The sequence below is a fragment of the Bos taurus genome, chromosome 4, assembly GCF_002263795.3.
Source record: "Bos taurus isolate L1 Dominette 01449 registration number 42190680 breed Hereford chromosome 4, ARS-UCD2.0, whole genome shotgun sequence".
NCBI lineage: Eukaryota > Metazoa > Chordata > Mammalia > Artiodactyla > Bovidae > Bos > Bos taurus.
Window position 1 is genome coordinate 85,765,794 of NC_037331.1, and position 22,233 is coordinate 85,788,026.

Here is a 22,233-nt window from a genome sequence, read left to right on the forward strand (position 1 = left end):
ATACATAAGTAGTAGATGGTTACTTAAGCTATTCTTCTACAAAAAACTCAAGGTGATCTGGTGCTTTTTAATTACTATGAACTGCCACACATATAATTAATGAAAATGCATTGTTTGAGTATGTGAAATATGTGATTAATCAAATCTGTTCCTTTCACCTTCTGCTTTCTCCTTAGTTTAATGCATATTCACCATAGATCTCAGTCAAAAAGTCATAGTATAGAGCCTTCCCTTGAGCCCCTGACTTGTTTTCCTTACTATATGTTTTCATAGCACCCAGTGTTTTTCTTCCTTTGCAGCTTCCACAATTATTTAAATGATTGTTGTTCATTGTTGTTCAGTTGCTAAGTCGTGTCTGACTCTTTGCGACCCCATTAAATAATTAAGTATGTAATTGACTTTGATGTCAGTGTTCCCAGGCTGTAAGCTGGATGAGGACAAGGGGTCTCAGTTATTCAGACTCTACCAATTCACTTAACATTATAATTTCTACAGAGTAAGTACAAAATAAGTTGACCTTGTGAACCCAAAGAACTGCAAAGGATAGAAGCTCAGTTTTATATCATTTCTTCAAGTTAAAAAAAACATCTTTGGGAGTGGTCACTAATGTCTCCCATATATTGAACATGAATAGAGGCAGGGAAATTGGGATGTCAAATTCAAATTACATGTCCTGGCTATTGTAAACAGTGCTACAATTAACACTGGGATACAGGAAAGCACACTAAATGTCCATCAACAGAGGAATGGATAAAGAAGATATATATATATATATATATATATATATATATATAATGGAATATTATATTACTCAGCTATAAAAAGAAACAAAATTGGGTCATTTGTAGTGATGTGGATGGACCTATAGTCTGTCATATAGAGTGAAGTAAATCAGAAAGAGAAAAACAAATATCATATATGTATGGAATATAGAAAGATGGTACATATGAACCTATTTTCAGGGCAAGAATAGAGACGCAGATGTAGAAAATGGATGTGTAGACACAGAGGGGAAGGGGAGGGTGAGACGGATTGGAAGATAGCACGGGCATATATACACTACTGTGTGTAAAATAGATAGCTAGTGGGAAGTTGCTCTATAACACAGGGAGCTCAGCTCAGAGCTCTGTGATGACCTAGAGGGGTGGGATGAATGGGGCGAGAGGGATCTCCAAGAGGGAGGGGATGTATGTATATAAATAGCTGATTCACTTCATTGTACAGCAGAAATTAACACAACATTGTAAAACAATTATACTCCAACAAAGTAAATAAATAGAAAGATCCACTTCTAAACAATTCAAATTGCAGTACTCATCCTGCCTAAACCGAGGGCAGATCTGGAATGAGACTCTTTGGAGGCGCTGTCCACTTCCCCTGTTTCTTTCCTTCCTCAGCATTCTTCTTTGAGTGGAGACCAGTGAGGTTAAGCCAAAGCTGGGACTAAAAATACCTCCAAGGCAGTAAGAGGAGCAAAGAGCATCTCCTCTGCGCTTCCTGGTTACCGCTCTGGCATCCTGACCCAAGGTCTCCCTTCATCTAAAAAGTCTGAGAAAACACTCAGGATCTTTTCTACCCTTGCCATGAACTTCACACTACAGCTTGAATGGGATATGAGTTTCACAAATGGGTGGGACAAATTGCAATTTGGCATGCACGGCTAACAAACGTGGGCATTTTCCAGTTCTGGAACATGTGTCCCAAATAATAAATTACAGACAGTGCATAGAGAGGGATTTACCCATTACGGTGTGTCAGGTGGTATGATTTATGATTCTCGGCTAAATGAGATATATACTCTTGTATACAAAGGAGACATCCATATGTCTAGGTATTTTATTTAATCAGATTACAATTTATGAGAACCATAAAACAACTTAATTCGATTCCTCCTACTGAACCAAGTCAAAAGTTCTTCAATAAAAAGTTGAAGGTACATTACTGAGATTCCTCAAGAAGTGGCAATTTCTTCTGTCTGTTAAACTTATAGTAACTTTTGCCAAGCCCTGTTCTGAAGCTGTCTCTGTACCTGGTCCTTACAACAGAGGCTGCCATAAAACAGGAGCCTTCTGGGAACTTGAGTAGTTAGGCTTCTTTGAAAAAAACAAATATTGACTCCTCAAATCAAGCGCATATTCCTCAGCCTGACAATAATCTGACCCATCCTATCTCTCCTAACTCCTCCCGGACTCTGGACCTCATTTCATACTGATAATCGGCTGCAGGACTCCAGCTCTTGTCCGTGCTGATCCCTGCTCCTAAAAGTCTTCTTCCCATCTTGATCCAAGTTCTCCTGATGCCATATCCTCTTCTCCAGGAAGTCTTTATTTACCGCCTCACCCCCAGATTTGCTTCTCTTTTATGTGACTCAGATGGTAAAGAATCTCTGCAGTAAGGGAGACCTGGGCTTGATCCCTGGTTCAGGAAGATCCCCTGGAGAAGGGAACAGCTACCCATGCCAGTATTCTTGCCTGAAGAATTCCACGGACAGAGGAGACTGATGGGCTACAGTCCATGGGGTTGCAAAGAGTCTGACAGGAGTGACTAACACTTTCACATGCACCCAGAATGTTCTATGCACATGTTTTCAAATAGCACTTACCTCATAATGTTTCAGGAGTCTGATTCACATGTTCCTCTCTCTCTAATCAATAGTCTTCAAAGGGGAATAATATAGCCAAGCAAGGAGAGAGAGAGAAGTACAAAACGGCACAGGGAAGAGGCCAGTAAAGATGAAAATATATGTACCTTTATTTTTATATAATTATGCTTATTTTATATTTTATGATGGAAATAATATATACATATGAGTATATGTACATGTAGCACAAGGTAGGTGTATTAACATGTAAAAGGTGCATCAGCCATAAGTGTGTCCTGAAGGCTGCATGAGATTTCAAGTGTGTCCAGAGCAAAGACTGTACCTTATTCATCTTTCAGTGTCAATATATGTTTTAAAAATTGTTGCTGAACTAAAACCAAGATTCAAGCCCTCCTCTCTTTCACAGAAGACTGTGAAATCAACCAAGGGTAACCCCTCTACCCTTGAGGTGCTAGAGACCTAAAGATTCAAGGTAAATGAGTGAGTTCAGAGATAAGTTTGCAAGGATAGATTTTTTTTTTTTTTCTTTTTCTCTCTTTTACTCCTGGAGATGATTTAATGGTAGGACTCCCCTCTGTTGAAAGAAGTTGTCACACTAGACACTGAAGGATGTTTATTTTGGGTGCTCTAGATTTAGCTTATAAGGTCATAGAATGGTCCCCAAACCTTATTTTCAGAGCACATTACAGTTATCTGCCAGAATTGGATCCATTTTTTTTCTCTTTGAAAAATGTTCTTTTAATAACACCAGCTAATATAATTTTGAATGACTTTTTTATTAAGTTGAATTTTGAAAATAATTTAACTATAAAATACAACCTAAGAATAAAATATTTTACCCAGGAAAGAAAAAAATAATTCTTCTAATTTGCAGACAGAAGTTTATATGGTCACTGAATGAGAATTACCTTTAAAGAAAATGGTTTAGATTATATTTTATAATATATAAACAAAAACTTTTATCATATCTTTTTGGAAGGAAATATAGCAACTTATACTTTAATAATTCTAATAATATTGAAAATATAGATTTTTTTTTCTTCTCAATTAAAAACTTCCTTGTTTTATAGCATTATAGAGTCAGGAATTAGTGCTATTGTTTATATGATTTTACGTCTTACTAAATCACAAAGTTTAACTTCTTTTCTCCATTATATCCCCCAATTCAATTCACATAAATGGCTGAAATCTAACTTGCATTAAATATAAAGCTATAATGATAAATTAAATAACTTCTCCCCAAAGGTAGTTTCATTCTTCAGAATGTTATTCCCTATGACATATGTCATATTTTATTTCAGAATCACAGCTTTGATTCATTCATTGTTTAAATATATAACATAGAATGTATGCCCTCCTTTTTGACAATTTTTAGTGAGCTGGAATCATTTAAAATGTCAAGAAATCCCAGTCCTGCAGATGTTATACAGATGTCTATTTCAAGTAGTATTACTAACTCACAATAAAAAAGCATTGTTAAGCAATACAAAACTGCAAAGAGTGATGACTATCAATACATGGTCATATGAACCACTGGGGCTGAATTTTCAGAGACCCAGTCAGGCATCTTTTTTATGTGCATGTGATTTTATGCTCACAAAGTAATGGTACCCATATTAGGATCTTTGTGCATGCAATTGGTCACGTTTCTTCAGCCTTAGCAGCAAATGGCCAAAGATCTCAGTTTGTGAAAAATTAGCTGTCAACAAATTTATCGGGGGAGACAGTGTTTGGGCAAAGAGGATACACATGCTGTTAGAAACTCAAGGTTCTGAGGAAAACTGAGCCTTTCAAAGTATTATTAAATAATATATCATTGGCAGAAACACATGTGTGTCCCCAACATGCCACCATCTTATGAAAAAAAAATAATAATCTATTTAAAAACAGTCTCTGAATACATGAACCCACTGAGCAAATTCAGCTTTTAAAAATAAAAATACATGTATTATGACAACCTGTTTGTGGCTTTTCTGTCAGTGCTACCAGAGAGATTGCTGAGCCATATTGCATTTTCGACTGATGATTTTGTGCTGCTCTAACCTAACATGATGAATAGATCAGCACTTTGGAGACTCTGAGACTTCAATTCTGGTCCAGCCCTGTCGTTGACATGATCCTACTTCCATTATTTAACATCTTAGGTCTCAGTTATCTTCACTTTAAAAGAAAAGGATGGAAAAGAGGTGATCCCAGGCCCCTTCCAACTGCATCCACAACCCACAAAATCTCTATGAAAAAAAAAAAAAAAAGACTTTTTCAGAAGGAGATTTTCTTGAGGAATTCTTCAACGAGGGATAAACTGAAGGCCATGTCTAATTCAAATTGTATTAGGAGCCAAACAAATATGTGAAGGAAGTGGATTATTGATTACAAATTCTGTATATCAGGGCAAAATCAGAATTAGAATATTCTGAATGAAAACCACAGAAGAATTATAAAAGAGAATTGGATGGAGAAACAAACACTTTTGAAAACAGTCTTCATTTTGCCATCCACAACCCAACACCACTCCCAAATGTTTGGTGCTGTAGCTTTTAGTATTAATACTATTCTCTACATCTGCAAACTTTGGAAACCCCTTTCACTAAGCAGACCTTCTTTTTCTCCCCAGTATACACAATCTGTCATGGACAACAGTCACTTCCTCAGTCTCACTACAGTCAGGTCTGTCTCTCCACTTAAAATCACCCATTGTACCTCTCTGAATCTTATCTATTCACAAATACCTCCTCACATCTTATCTGCTCCCATGGAACCTGCCAGACAACTCTGACTCCCATGCTGTCTTTATTCTAAACTGCCATGGTTTGCTTAGGGTGAAGTGGGGTGAGGGCAGGAAATATATTCATCAACATCTAGTGTAAAGGCGCTGTGGCAGATGCTACACATATTTTTCGTATAGAGAAGTAAGTGTAATCATGAAAAGATTAAGTAATTTTTCCAAGATAAACAATGGTCCTCAACCTTGACTGCATATTGGAATCACCTAAAAAGCTTTTAAAAATACACTGATGCCTGAGTTCCACATCCAGTGGTTCTGATGTAATCCGTCTAGGGCACAGGCTGGGCGTGAGGATTTTTAAAACTTTTCCAGCTGACTTTTAAAAAAATTTTATTTATTTTTGGCTGTGTTGGGTCTTCTTTGCTGCACGGGCTCTTCTCTAGTTGCGGTCAGCGGGGACTACTCTCTACTTTTTGATATGTTGGCCTCCCACTGCGGTGGCCTCTCTTGTTGCAGGGCACAGGCTCTAGGGCTGCCGGGCTTCTAGTGGTTGCAGCTCGTGGGCTCTGAGCACAGGCTTAGTAGTTGTGGCACATGGGCTTAGTTGTGCCACGTCAAGTGGGATCTTCCCGGACCAGGGATTGAACCTGTGTCTCCTGAATTGGCAGGCTGATTCTTTACCACTGAGCCACCAGGGAAGTCCTCAGATGCTTTAATGTACTGCACTGAGGTCTACGGAGCTCCATGGAGGCAGAGCTCAGGTGTGTCTGTCTCCAAAGCCCAAGATCTTTGAGTTCCACTCGTTTTACTCAATTATGAATTACCTATTCTTAAGCTTTTGACATGTATAAATGGCAATTTTATACATGTAATTTAACCCTTCACCTGATTATGATTTTTGAAGTTTCACATTATAGTTAAGAGCATGGACTCTGGGACAGTCTTCAGCTCCAATCCTGTATATTTTAAGTTAATATATAGCCACCTCCTAGCTAAAAGATCTTGGACAAGTTACTTAACCTTTCTGAGCCCCAGTTAATAATGCAATGGGGATAATAATAGGGTGGTTCTGAGACTAAATAAATTAATGTATTTAAGTGCTCAGAATATCCAACATCTGAGAGGTGCTATAAAAATGTTGACTATTTCTTTTTTAGTAATATTTAATAACTATTTCTTTTTAGATAACTATTTCATTATCTTATTTTACCAACAAGAATGCCTAATACCTAAGAGGGTAGATACATCAATAATGTATTGAATTAAAATCCTACTAGCTAGACAGTGATATGTATATAGAGAAATGGAAGGTCATTCACCAGACCTGAAATTTTGGAGATGTTACTTAATGGGTGGACTTTGAATGAGGCAGTTTTCTGGAATTCTCATTAAGTTTAAAAATCAAAGCAAAGAAAAAAATTTATGGTGAGAGGAATAAATAAGTCCACATTGCTTTTGGATGTCCTGTATTTCAACTTCCTGCTCCTGTTGACACAATTTGCCCCAAAGCAGTTCTGCTGTATGTTTCCTTCTCTTCCTTGGAAGGCATGCTGTTCTCATCTCCTTTCCCTTCTATTTTCTTCTGTCTCTCCCAGTTTCTCTTTCTTAATATACACATGCTTTTTCCCTTTCTGGGATCCACCAGTAAGAGCCATAAACTAGATCTGTTTCTGTATTTTATTATTTGTAACTATTTCCACCCACACAAAAACTCACATACACAATTCTGACATTCCTGAGTTATGAAATGCAAAGTGTATTTTACCATCCCCTGAAAATAGAAATTCTTCCCTCTAAAATTAATGTCACAGGCTTCCCTGGTGGCTGAACAGTAAAGAATCCGCCTGCAGTGCTGGAGATGTGGGTTTCAGTCCCTGGGTCAGGAAAATACCCTGGAGGAGGGCATGGCAACCCACTCCAGTATTCTTGCTGAGAAAATGCTATGGACAGAGGAGCCTGGCGGGCTATGGTCCATGAGGTTGCAAAGAGTTGGACACGACTGAAGTGACTAGTATGCACGCAAAATTAACGTCACACCAGATACTTTTGTTAGCAGAACCACAAATCAAAGCCAGAAGGGATAAACTTGTTTAAAACTTTCCTTTGTAACTCAAAAAGTAGCCGGGAATATTTAGCTCCTCCATATTTTGAAGAGAAACGTGAAGCGGTAACATCAGCGAGATCTTTGGGGTACAGCGGATGTTTGCTGGAGACGTCAAGATATTCGCCACAGAAAATACAAATAACTGCTCTGTATTTAACATGCTGATTCAGTCTCCATTTCTGAAAAGATGAATAGGAGAAAACAAAAATTGAAATCCAGGGGCTTCCCTGGTGGCTCAGTGGCTCCTTCAATGCAGGAGACACAGGTTCGATCCCTGGTCTGGGAAGATCCTACACGCTGCGGGGCAACTAAGCCCGAGCGCAACAACTATTGAGTCTGTGCCACTAGAGCCCAAGAGCTGAAACGACAGAAGTCTGTTTGTCCTAAAGCCCTCACTCCACAACAAGAGAAGCTACCACAATGAGAGACCCAGGCACCACGACCAGAGAAAAGCCAACAAAACAAGGAAGCCCCAACACAGCCAAAAATAAAGAAAATTGTTTTTAAAAAGCCAAATTATGTCTTGATATTTTTCTAATAAATTATTAAATAATTAATGTGACTACTCACCCTAAAAGCTGCAACATTTGAATACATGTTACTTTATCCATAAAATAAGAAAGATCTTACATGCAGCTTTTTAAGGATATTCATTTATCTTATAAGCATTGACCAAAGCTTGTGCCTTACTCTGTGCCTGAACTTAGCTAGTAACAAAGGTGAGTAGGATACATAATTGTGCTGGGTCCTTTAACTATATAATCCCATTAAATCCTCATACCAATCATGTAAGAAGAATAGTACACTCCACTTCTAACAGATGAAAAAATTAAGGCAACAGAGCTAGAAAGAAGTGAAGAGATTCACAGCAAAAAGGCCATATATCAAATTAAGACTATTCTTCAAAACAGCAAATTATCAGAATATTAAAATAACTGTCTTATTATATATATTGAAGCTCTTGATAGCAGAGAATATGACTATTGTTGGATTGGTAACTAAGCATGTGTTAGGCTAGGAAATATGTGTGGCCAACTACGTCAGTGTCAGTGACTCCCTATAGACTTCAGTCCTATGAAAGACCTCATGTACTGTTTGAAAATAAATAATAATTGAGTAGTACCCAAACACTTTAATTTTTTTATAAGCATGTGTTTTCACAGAACAGAATTCATACTTGACTTCAGCATGAACTGTGTTATTTCAGAACATGACTACCTGATGTGATTCTGTTTGGTTGGCAGGAAGCCATGCACTGTTCCCCTGGGTTTATATGAGTGTGGTCTCCTTACTGTGATTTCTGCAATGGTGTGCCATCCATCACTGAATTCTAGACTTTCGTGCAAACTGTAACTTCACCCATAGAAACTGAGCCAAAGAAGTTTTGCTGTCTATTTCAGGCCAGTGGATCGTGCCTTGCCTTAGCTGTTCAGACAACAGGACCTGTGACTGGAGAGAAATCACTTGGCAGCCTCACCACTGCCAATACGGTGTCGTGACTAAGCCTCAACTCCAGCAGTGCCTGGGAGGAAGGAAGGTAGGTTCTGGATTCTTCAGGGGAGACTTTTCATTTAGGCCGCCTGCAGAACTGAAAACCACACCATTGTTAACTCCTAGACCCATGCCTGCTCCTTCACTCTGCAGAGGAGGACTAACTGGATGCAGTTTGACTTTTTGAATGGGTGCCTTATCATAGAAGAGCCTTAACCGTTTTTGCTCAAAATGCTCAATTGTTTCATTGTTTCCAAAGAAGTCTACTTGACAGATTGAGGCTATTAAAATCGTGTCCTGTGCTGACCCAGTTCCATGCTGGTTTTCTCAGCACACATGGGTAAGAGCTGGCCACATCAACTGACAGTTGGTGGTTCCGAGCAGCTGGCCTTGTCAGCGGCAGCTCTCACAAGGCACTGCAGCTGAAATGGCCATCTGTGGCTCACACAGGCAGTGGAATGCTTCTGCATGTAAGACTTCTGCTCCAGCTTACCCCGTGCATGACACTGTTTTTACACGCTAACCTTCCTGATCTTCTCTCACATTCCCCGGGCAGGTCTCGCGTGGACCTTGCTAGACTGCTTTTCCTTTAGGGCGGCTTCTAAGCTGGTTTCTTGGACATGTGGTGTCTCCTTGCTAGGAGTGCTCTGACTAGGTAGATTCCAGCAGAGTTCTCGGACCTGCAAACTGGGCGAATAGACTGAGATGCTTGGGTAATGTGAAGTAAGTAATCCTTCTCCAGATTTTTAAGTAGTTTTTAATTAGATGGACATGTCCTTGCAAACTATGTGTAAGCTCTCAAACACAGGCAAGACTGATTTAAAAAACCAACTTTTTAAAGATGCTCTATGAATCATAAAGAAAAAGAAAGTGTTACTCAGTTGTGTCTGACATAGTGCAACTGCATGGACTGTAGCCCACCAGGCTCTTGTGTCCATGGAATTCTCCAGACAAGAATTCGATACATAATGATCACTTAATAAATATTTGTTAAGTAAATGAATACATTAAAATCTTATTTATTCCTAATCAGAAATCTGTGCAGCAGCTTTCTACTTAAGAATATTGAAGTTCAGAGAGATTAATTCATCTATGATCATACATGTATGTGAGCTGCCACAATTTAGGCAGTTTTCACCACCAATCTGGACAATCCAAACTTCATATCCTAGGAATGTAGGACTGGAAGCAATGAAAGTACTTGTTGATTTAAGAAGTCAGACTTCTCAACCCTTTCAGAATATCATTCTGATGTCAGAATTTATAGTGTTCACAAAGATTCCAAGTGAAAATGTTTATAGTGTTCACAAAGATTCCAAGTGAAAATGTTAGTCGTTCAGTCGTGTCTCACACTGTGACTCCATGGACCATAGCCCACCAAATTGCTCTGTCCATGGACTTTCCAGGCAAGAATACTGAAGTGGGTTGCCATTTTCTTCTCCAGGAGGTCTTCCCAACCCAGGGATTGAATCTGGGTCTCTTGCATTGCAGGCAGATTCTTTACTGTCTGAGCCATCAGGGGTTCCCAGAAGTCAAGCTTCTTCATACCTTTTCAGAATATCATTCTGACCTCAGAATTTAGAGTTTTCAAGAAGATTCCAGGATGTCACCATATATTAACCTGAAAGTAGATGTTAAAACTCATCACTAAAGTCTATGGCTTTGGACAGGACACTGTTGCTCAGGCTTATTTTCTTCATCTGTCAAAAAAAAAAAAAAAAAAAAGGTGTGAATCTTTATGATCTAATCCCATGCTGCAGATTAATCAACTTTGTAAAAAGTGAAATACCTTCTTACCTGTCAGTCTTAAAATACCCTAGCCTGAGTGTCTTGAATAGATTTTTATTTCTCACTTTTCTGGAGGCTGAGAAGTTCAGGATCAGGGCCTTCTGGACTTTTGTTGGCTACCTTGCTCAGATGATAAAGAATCAGTTTGCAATGTAGGAGACTCAGGTTCCATCCCTGAATCAGGGGTCAGGAAGATCCCCTGGAGAAGGAAATGGCAAACCACTCCAGGATTCTTGCCTGGAGAATTCCATGGACAGAGGAGCCTGGTGAGCTACAGTCCATAGAGTTACAAAAGAGTTGGACACTACTGAGCAACTAACACTGTAACACATTAAGTAGAGAGAGCCAGAGACAGAGAAACAAAGACACAGAGAGCTCTACTGTTTTCTTCTTCTTATAAAGACACAAATCCCACCATGAAACCTGCACGCTCATGGCCCCATCTAAAGCTGAAGGGGGCTTCCCCAGTGGGCCAGTGGTAAAGAATCTGCCTGCCAGTGCAGGACACCCAGAAGACATGAGTTCGATCCCTGGTCGGGAAGATCCCCTGGAAGGGCAAATGGCAACCCACTCCAGTATTCTTGCTTGGAAAAGTCCCACGAATAGAGGAGCCTGGCAGGCTACAGTCCAAAGGGTTGCAGAGAGTCGGAACTGATTTAGCAACTAGACAATAACAGACCTGATTACTTCCTAAGGCTCCGCCTCCTACTACTGTCTCCTGTTGAGGGTGGGATGGCGTTAGGGTTTCAACAACTGAATTTCGGGAGGACACAAGCATGAAGACCACAATGCTGTCTTTGATCATTTCAAGGCAAATTATTAGCAACTCTACAAAGTAATGATAGGAAAAAGGGAAGATCTTCTTCTTACCTGTTAGAGAGACATGGCGTTACGAAGACTGAAAATAAAGGCATGTGTTCAGATCAGGGGATCCCCACACAGACCAGCCAGGGCTTGTCTTAGTGACTCTTTGGGTCGAGAAGTGTCCTTCAGACATGCAAGCTTAGAAACTCAAATTTACCAGCACACTGACCGTGGTCCATGGTCCTTGTAAATTAGTATCCTGGTCTGTTTTGTTTACCAGGATGCTAATTTACTCTATACACAATAGGGAAGAATTGTACATTTTTATCAGAAGAGCACAACCAGAATTAGCAAAATCATCCCGCAAGCAGTATGGAGAATGCCTGTGGGGAAGAGAAAATGGGTGTGGATGCCAGGGAGGCAGAGGCTGCTTAATGGAAAAATTCCATCATCGACACTGAGAAGGCAAAGAAAGTAAAGAATATGTATAGCATAATTCCATCAATGTAAAACCTAATGCCTCCACGCTTACATACACAGAAAATTTCTGGAAGCAACAAGCCTTAAGAGTGATTACGTAAGTGCAGGGGAGTGGGGAAGGAGTGGGATGGTGACAGGATTGGCCATATGTACTGCCAGGCTGGGGGCGAAACGGAAAAATGGGACCCTGTGGTCAATAATTATTACGAATTTTGAGAAAGTAAAAGCAGAGCCAGAAAGCAAGTACAGGACCCTTATACACACAGACCCTGTGTGAATGCCCAGGTCATATGGCCACAAAGCCAGTTCACGTAATAAATTATGGTTGTGTGTGTGTGTATGTGTGCCATGGAATCTTCCAGCCAAGATTATTTGATTGCGTTGCCCCTTCCTTCTCCGGGGGATCTTCCTGACCCAGGGATTGAACCCTCATCTCTTGCGTCCCTTGCATGGGCAGGCAGATTCTTTACCAATGCACCACCTGTGTAAAGATACCTTTTTACATACAGGTTTTCTCCACTATCCACAAGTAGAGCTCTCCAATGAAGTCTTTGGTAAATCGAAATAGAGGAAGCCAAAGAGTACTCCCCATTTTCTGAAAGTTCAATTTATAGTATTTTGCTTTCCTGAAACTCCTATGTTAGTACCTGTTTTTGCTCACCAAAAGAAACCTAAAGAGGATTTTTGCTTTTAGGGAAAAAGCCTTTACTAACGTAGGTCTTTCATGAAAAGAAGTGGCATAAATTGAACTTTTGGAAAGCAGGGGATACATGTGTGTATTACCTTTATTTTTACAATGGGTGAGCACCTTTTTAAATCCCCAAATCTGTATTTTTAAAAAGCTGTATACATCAGAACTTGGGCAGAGGTAGTGGAGATGAAAAGCAGGGGAAAACAGAAAGACATTTTGTATTCCGAATCACAGGATTTGGTAATGTGCAGACAGGTTTATGTACTCATAAACCACACAGCACAGAGATGGTCGTGTCAACATTCACAATTACGAGTATGAAATAGCACTTATTTGCAGAAAGTTCCACTTATGATTAGGGGTTGGTAACAGAATATTGTCCCTGCACATCTATTTCTTATTCTTTCAGAGTAAAATGTAAATATACCTGTGATCTTGAAACTCTTTCCTTTCATTACTGAGACAGTTTCTTATCCTACCTAGAACTTTTTATAGTTACCATTCTATTTCAAAGACATACGTGAATTGGCCAAAAATTTTGTTCGGATTTTACCATAGGCTGTTCCATAAGATGTTATAGAAAAACCTAAGTGAACCTTTTGGCCAGTCCAGTACATGTTAAAGCATATCGTTACAAAAATAGAAAAAGAAGTAACACAAACATTTTTTATAAATGCTCAGCTTTTTGGGGAGGATCGGTAGGGGACACTTTTTGCCATGTCAAGCGTTCAAGAAAAGAAACATATTATTTGAGTGATATTATACAGAAATTTACTTTCAAATGCCTAAGTACAGCAGGGAGCAGTAAGTGCCTCTGACTGGCTCTCAGGAATGAAGTGACTTTTTTAATTCATTGAAGACATTGAAGTAACTCTGCTGCCCCAGGTCAGAAACGTTGCAATCTCAGTTCTCCCTGACATGTTATCACAGAGTGGAATCCAGCTGATCACTTAACACAGTTAAGCCCAGATCACTTTTTCTAACTTTTGGGCTGTCACCTTGTCTATTCATTCACCTAGCTTTTGTTGAGCTATGAATCTATTCTAGGTGTGCACAGCAGGATTCTCCGGGTGCCAGATATCTAGAAGGAGAAGACAAATGAGAGAGGAGTGAGACAAATGAGAAGACAAGTGATCTTTACAGTATAGCACAATCACTGCAGAGGTTGGGAAAAGCCCAGAGGCTGATGCCTGACGTGGCTGGGAGAGTCTTGGAGAGTTGCTGAAAGAGAAAGTGCCCGGGCAGAGTGGTGTTGGTAGTTATAAGCAATCTACCAATCACATGATTTTGAAATAGTTTAATTGAACTAGAAAAAAAAAGATCTTCATTTTTCTCAAAAGAACCTGCAATGAGGGTCATATCACTCGAGCTTAGTGCTTCCTTTGATTTTTCTCTTACTGCAGGGAACAGAGAATGGAGGGAACAGACAATGGGCAGGAACCAAGCAGGTGAAGGGTACATGGAGATGATTCTGAGTTACTCATGTTCAGTTTGCTCCAATTTATGCATCTTGGATTGTGTAAAAGTGGAGACATACCTAGACATGCAATTTCTAATGCTGCAGTGCCCTTCCTCATTTGAAGGCTTTCGATTAATATGGAAAATTCAATTTCAATTAATATGGAAAATTTTACAGTGAGAATCCAACCTGTCACTGTTCCCATGTATAGTAGTACAAATACGTTGTGCTACAAAAAACAGAACTTTATTTTAAATTTCAATCAAGGTGACCTTTAAGGAAATACATTAAACTGAGTTATCTTTTTCCAAAGAACCAAATTTAAAGGAGATAGAATTTGGGCCCATGAGACTTACTGGAAAGTTAAGCCTTCAAATAGTGTTCTACTTTCTTTAAAATCTCGAAGTACTCATTTTTCTCAGTTGAATTTCCTTATGTTGTTATTATGACCTTTTACATCGTTTTACTACCGCTTTACATTGATGAGTGGAAAGCTGTATTTGGAAATGGAGGCCCACCTGTGGAGAAGGAAGAAAACACGAATCAATTGGGGTTTAAGAGGTGGTTCAAGTTTCCTGTAACTTTGACTGGGAATGTCACTGCACTCCATGTGTAAGAGGGGCCAAACTTTTTGTACTTCAGTCATTAGCCTTTACTTCTATGAATGGGAGGCTGGTCTCTGAGACAAAGATGACACAGGGCTTCTCAGAGCATTTGTATCAGTTTCTATGGCATACTTGTTCATGTCTGGAGGGCAGGTAAATATAAGACCCCTTTTAAACTCTAAATTTATCCAAATATGAATTACTTAATTTGTAGGCTTTTGTAAATATGCATAGGTTTTATGATGTACCATCGTGCTGAGTCAAAGCAAAATTTCCATTGAAAAAGTATAGGCTATGTGTTAAATTGTACTCTGACGAATATCTCTAAATACATACACGCCTCTTTCTTACTCAGTAAATTTTGAATGGAACATTTATAAAAATTTATCAGAGCATTGTTTTGTAATCACAGTGCAAAAAATACATAAGAAATAGTTTAGAAGGAGGATAATGAAATTTAAACCGAAAAAACTTAGGAGTCTGACCAAACTGAATAAAATGAGCTTTATAAAAATTTATCAGAGCTCAGTTTTGTAATCACAATGCAAAATACATAAGAAATAGTTTAGAAGGAGGATAGTGAAATTTATAACTGAAAAAACTTAGGAATCTGACCAAACTGAATAAAATAAGCTTGTATTTTGTTTGTCAGTTGAAAACGTAGTTCAGCTGACAAACTCAGTAATTTTATTACTCAGTAATAAAATACCTGACAGAAGGGTACAATTCAGAAAGGAAAATATAAAAAGGCAATATTTACTGAAAGCATTTAAGCTCAGCTGTTAAAACAGGAAATGTAAGTTACATTTTTAAAGCAATGTTTGCAAGTTAAGTACTGTCTTGGACTTAAAGTTGTTCACATATTTGAAGTACGCCCAACTTATAATAGTATGTTCTGGTTAATATGTGAATTCCATTATGGTTACACAATTCATTGTTGCTTGTCAGTTTCAATAAAAAGAGGTGAATAGAAGGAAAGGAGTGTACCTGACTCTTAACAGGAAAGGATGGCATACACATAAAGCCCACAATACACAGGAAAGGGCTCTCCTCTGTATATAGAAGACTAGAAGTCACCTTTGTTTCAAGCAGCTAGACAATCCATGTCTAGGTGATATTGTTGTTTGTTTTCATTTTTGCCAAATTTCATGTGTTTTAGAGTGACTTGTCTCTACGTAAATTTTCATCTGTTCTTGACCCCAAAGAGCACTTTGGTTGGTCATCTATAGCTAGTTTGATCAAAATGCATCATTGAAAAACATTCATTGCAATCATATTACATTTCATAGAGAAATGCTTTGTTGAGCTTGATTTTCATCCTGCCCTAAATATCATTAGCCATCTGATTGGTCTCCCCTTCATATTAGAGCTGACTCACCCTCCACTACCTCACTTGGCAGTTATCTTATGAGAGTGGTGGTGCTCAATCATGAGGCTCATGGGAGTTACCGTGGAGCTTTCTAAATGTATAGGCTATGCTTGGCCCTGGATTAGATGTAACGAATAAGACTACGCCTCACTTCACTTTCATTTCCGTTGTTTACCATGATGAGAGCTCCTCAGTAAGTAGGTGTTGTCAGGATTAATGGACAAGGAGCTCCTATGTAATTTCCCCTCTTGGAAGGTTCCAGTGGGTTCCTATTAACCGGCTGAGATCTGTGCTGGCATCTACACGCACTTTGTTGGCTCTGAAGAAATATCCCCATTTATGTGAATATTGTAGAACCTATGCAAGAGGAAAGGAAGATGGAAAATTATTTTAAATCAAGGATTTACCTCCCTATCTATTGATTCTACATATACCCACTTCTTTGCCAGCTCCAACAGATCAGAAAAATCTGAGACCAACAAGCTACCTATTGAGCTGTCACAGTGAGCCCCATTGCCCTCTTCGTTTCTTTATAACTCGCTTTGCTAACTATGCCTTGTTACTATTGGTGAGTGTGGAGAAAGGAGGCAATGGAGTAAAATATTTACATATTTGGGTGTCATCACCATTAGTTTCCTTTATCCATGATGAAACAAAATGGGATGAAAATTGTTTTATTTTATATTTTAATCAAGAATTCTGAAAGTGTTTATTGCATTTTCACTGATAAATGATTGTTCTTGTTTGTATTTGTCCCAGAGAACCAATTTCTCTAAGAGTAGACGTCCTTCTATGCATCGTATGGATGATAAGTTTAGCCTTTCATATACTTCATGTTGTCGCTTAGTCACTTAGTTGTGTCTGTTTTGTGACCCCATGGACTGTAGCCCTCCAGGCTCCTCTGTCCATGGAATTTCCCAGGTGAAAATACTGGAGTAGGTTGCCATTTCCTCCTCCAGGGGATCTTCCTGACCCAGGGATTGAAACCGGGTCTCCTGCATTGCAGGCAGGTCCTTTACTGACTGAGCTACAAAGGAAGCCCTCCATATACTTCATACTTTTGCTAAATCACAGGTGGAAAATCTGAATTTAGTGGTTTTTCTTTTTTCCCACACTTAGCATGTGAGAGAATATGGTAAAGACTAGCTAGGCATTCATCATACTCATTTCTTTCGCTTCCTGGCACAAAGCATGACTACATTTCTCAGTCTTCCTTGCAGTCAGGTGTGTGACCATATGGTTGGGTTTTAACCAATGGTATGTGGGCAGCAGTGACAGGCCCATCCCTCAGGGTGGGCCCGTAGGAAACCTGGCAGCTCTTTACTCCTCCCCCGGCTGGATGTCAACACCCAGTGAGTTCTCAGAAACTGTAGCTGAGGAAGGCCAGGTCTACTCATCCTGGGACCCTGAAGGACCTCCCTGCCCCCACACATACCCCTGCCTCGAACCACCTGGACCATTTTCCTGAAGAAGTAAACGTCGATAGTGTTTAGGCCACTACACATTGCAAGGCTCTATTTGTTAATAGCACTAGCCTATGTCACCTAATGCAGAGAGTATATCATGTTGAGAAATTAGAAAAGAAAATAAAGATAATTAAACCATTGCATGGTTTTTAAGAAGACTTTTAAATCAAGTGCAAGCTTTAATAAAGCCTAAGAACGAGGTGTGCTTCTAAGTCTTATAGTCCATGGCGGTATGAAAAATAGTAGGAAAAACACCAGACCTTATACTTTTCAGTGACACCCTGCATGTCAAGTTTAGGGAATAGAAACAGATGCAAAACTCTTCTAAACACATCTTTGTTTCCTGATGACGAGCTGAGATCCAGCCTCTCATGCCACAGTGAGACACAGATGTTTCTGCTCCTCTCCAGAGCCCGCACTGATGGAGGTAGACTCCCTGCATTGCACCCCAGGACCAGAAGAGAGACGCTGCATAGGAAAATGCCATTCAATCTTTGGAATAAAGCTGCCACTGGAATCCAAAATATTATTAACGTTATTCTTGTGATGGGCTTTATTGAGCCAATGCATAATCTTTCCCTCTTAGTCCATTGTTCTATAGAAGTAAAGTTAGTTAAGCTGATTATTTTTGCATGAGTTTTCAAAATGCTTTTAAACACAAGGATTTAATCTAATTGCTGCCGCTATTGCTGACTGATTTTTTTAATTCACATAAAAAGCCAATATATGTTCACTTAGAAAATGCATATTTTTAGTAAAAAGAATAAATTGTCATTCACTTCAAAATAACCAGGGTCTTTTCTCATTATTAGTGTATAGGAATGCAAGGGATTTCTGTGTGTTGATTTTATATCCTGCAACTTTACTATAGTCATTGATTATTTCTAGTAATTTTCTGGTGGAATCTTTCGGGTTTTCTATGTAGAGGATCATGTCATCTGCAAATAGTGAGAGTTTTACTTCTTCTTTTCCAATTTGGATTCCTTTTATTTCTTTTTCTGCTCTGATTGCTGTGGCCAAAACTTCCAAAACTATGTTGAATAGTAATGGTGAAAGTGGGCACCCTGTCTTGTTCCTGACTTTAGAGGAAATGCTTTCAATTTTTCACCATTGAGGATAATGTTTGCTGTGGGTTTGTCATATATAGCTTTTATTATGTTGAGGTATGTTCCTTCTATTCCTGCTTTCTGGAGAGTTCTTATCATAAATGGATGTTGAATTTTGTCAAAGGCTTTCTCTGCGTCTATTGAGATAATCATATGGTTTTTATTTTTCAATTTGTTAATGTGGTGTATTACATTGATTGATTTGCGGATATTGAAGAATCCTTGCATCCCTGGGATAAAGCCCACTTGATCATGGTGTATGATCTTTTTAATGTGTTGTTGGATTCTGATTGCTAGAATTTTGTTAAGGATTTTTGCATCTATGTTCATCAGTGATATTGGCCTGTAGTTTTCTTTTTTTGTGGCATCTTTGTCAGGTTTTGGTATTAGGGTGATGGTGGCCTCATAGGATGAGTTTGGAAGTTTACCTTCCTCTGCAATTTTCTGGAAGAGTTTGAGCAGGATAGGTGTTAGCTCTTCTCTAAATTTTTGGTAGAATTCAGCTGTGAAGCCGTCTGGACCGGGGCTTTTGTTTGCTGGAAGATTTTTGATTACAGTTTCAATTTCCATGCTTGTGATGGGTCTGTTAAGATTTTCTATTTCTTCCTGGTCCGGTTTTGGAAAGTTGTACTTTTCTAAGAATTTGTCCATTTCTTCCACGTTGTCCATTTTATTGGCATATAATTGTTGATAGTAGTCTCTTATGATCCTTTGTATTTCTGTGTTGTCTGTTGTGATCTCTCCATTTTCGTTTCTAATTTTGTTGATTTGATTTTTCTCCCTTTGTTTCTTGATGAGTCTGGCTAATGGTTTGTCAATTTTATTTATCCTTTCAAAGAACCAGCTTTTGGCTTTGTTGATTTTTGCTATGGTCTCTTTTGTTTCTTTTGCATTTATTTCTGCTCTAATTTTTAAGATTTCTTTCCTTCTACTAACCCTGGGGTTCTTCATTTCTTCCTTTTCTAGTTGCTTTAGGTGTACAGTTAGGTTATTTATTTGACTTTTTTCTTGTTTCTTGAGGTGTGCCTGTATTGCTATGAACTTTCCGCTTAGGACTGCTTTTACCGTGTCCCACAGGTTTTGGGTTGTTGTGTTTTCATTTTCATTCGTTTCTATGCAAATTTTGATTTCTTTTTTGATTTCTTCTGTGATTTGTTGGTTATTCAGCAGTGTGTTGTTCAGCCTCCATATGTTGGAATTTTTAATAGTTTTTCTCCTGTAATTGAGATCTAATCTTACTGCATTGTGGTCAGAAAAAATGCTTGGAATGATTTCTATTTTTTTGAACTTACCAAGGCTAGCTTTATGGCCCAGGATGTGATCTATCCTGGAGAAGGTTCCATGTGCGCTTGAGAAAAAGGTGAAATTCATTGTTTTGGGATGAAATGTCCTATAGATATCAATTAGGTCTAACTGGTCTATTGTATCGTTTAAAGTTTGTGTTTCCTTGTTAATTTTCTGTTTAGTTGATCTATCCATAGGTGTAAGTGAGGTATTAAAGTCTCCCACTATTATTGTGTTATTGTTAATTTCTCCTTTCATACTTGTTAGCATTTGTCTTACGTACTGTGGTGCTCCCGTGTTGGGTGCATATATATTTATAATTGTTATATCTTCTTCTTGGATTGATCCTTTTTCTATGCATTCATATGCTTTACTTTTCCAAAAATTCAATAATATGTATATTCTGATTATAATCAGATTTTTATAAAAGTAAATTAAAATGTTCCACATCAGAATATACCCTTATTTCAGTATCATTGTTAAAAGAGTAAGCAAGTTAAAGTATATGATTATACCTTAATATAATCAACCTGATAGATATATGTTATGTTGCTTCCAACTTATTTTGCTTTTAAAATATGTTTTCATGGGCATTCTCAAGTATTTCTTAGAAGTAGAAAACTGCCAATTTGTATACAGAACATCAAAGTCTCCAATCTTCCGTTAAAAAATAAAGACTAATTTTTACTCTAGGCACTATTCTGGACACTTGAAATTCAACAGTTAAAACAAAGAAAGAAAAAACTTTCCCGTGGTGCTTAATATCATTGGAGCTTAAAAAAAATTTGATAGGGGGAAAAAACAGTTATTTTAATATTTTATTGCTAACTGATTATTTTTATAATTGCGTATTGGTTAATTATACTTTTTCTTCTTTGATTGCATCTGCCAGCCAACACCTGTGCCTACTAGTACAAGGTAGTAATTTTCACAGGAAAGAAGAATTTTTTACAAATTGTGTGGCTAGTTATACGTATATGTTATAGTAATTTAGACCCTTTACAATGGAAGTTGAAAACAAATAACCTGCTCATTTCCTTTTAAAAATTCACCAAGTGGAATGATCTAAATAAAGACCAAATACGAATCATGTGGCTGAAAAGAACCACGCTTATCCCTGGTATTATTTTCTAGTTGTGTGTATTTTAAAAGCTGATATTTTGAAGTTAGAAATCTTTTAGTTAAGAATACCAATTAACCTCTTCCAAAAATGGCTTCCTCTACAGAACCAGCAATCTTAAATTCACAAGTGCATTTACATCTTAGTTATAATTTATCATTTCTATCTTTCATGAATAGGAAGGCATTGGGATAGAGTAATTCTCTAGAACATAGTCTTCTATATCAGAGCTGTGTCTACTAGATTCAAAAAATGCTATCTCGCTGTTTGCAGTTTAGGAGAATTTGTTTTGCAGATGGTGGTGGTATTTTGCAGATGCCCTTCCTTCTTCCCGGAGCTTGTTAGTTACTGATGAGCAGTGGATACATGAGGGACTTTTCAGAGGCTGTCAGTCTGCTTGATTCAGAACGTGCTTCACCAGCAACCTACAAGCCCTGTTGAGAGTCTGTAACAGTGTTAGTAGGACAAGAGAGAGGATGCTGTGATTTAGACACTTCCTATCTTCACTGACTTTTTCTTTGAAGTACCTAATGAATTTAAAGTGCCTAGGAACTTCCTTGGCAGTCCCATGCTTAAGACTCTGTACTTCCACTACAGGAAGCACAGGTTCGATCCCTAGGGGAACTAAGATCTCACATGTCAACTGATCCCAGAGTACATATTACATAAAACCAACAATTAACAGCCAGTAACACAAAACAATACAGAAATACAGCCACTTAGAAACTAAAGCTCCCTCTCCTAAATCTTGGATCAATGAGAAATCAAAGATAGTTACAGAATGCTTATAAGAAAAAAATCGTACAAACTGTTTCCTATTAAAACAAAGCAAATTGATGGCATTAAATTGGTGTCATATAAAAATAAAATAAAGTGCCTAGCAGTGCACCGACTCAAAGGACATGAGTTTGAGCCAATTCTGGGAGATAGTGAAGGATGGGGAAGCCTGGCATGCTGCAGTCCATGGGGTTGCAAAGAGTTGGACTCAGCAACTGAACAGCAACCAAGCGGTGCACTGCAGGGCACTCAAGAAGCATTCCAAAACACTTCTTGCCTTTCCTCTGCCTTCATGCTGGCCCTTACTTGCTGTGCGCTGGGTGCCAGAAATAAGTATTTAAAAGCTCATTAAAGTCTTTTAT

The 22,233-nt window shown here is 38.5% G+C and overlaps 1 protein-coding gene across 5 annotated transcripts in view; it reads left to right on the forward strand.

Annotated features, from left to right (window-relative positions):
• CPED1 (cadherin like and PC-esterase domain containing 1) overlaps nt 1-22,233 on the forward strand; it is a 324,686-nt gene that overhangs the window by 274,522 nt on the left and 27,931 nt on the right. For all 5 annotated transcript variants that reach the window (XR_003034399.2, XM_005205664.5, XM_015470366.3 and 2 more), the window contains one exon: nt 8,832-8,968. Coding sequence is in view for 4 of the 5 variants with exons in the window: in XM_005205664.5 (XP_005205721.1) it covers nt 8,832-8,968 (137 nt within the window). In the remaining variant the exon portion in view is untranslated. The remainder of the gene's footprint in view (nt 1-8,831; nt 8,969-22,233) is intronic.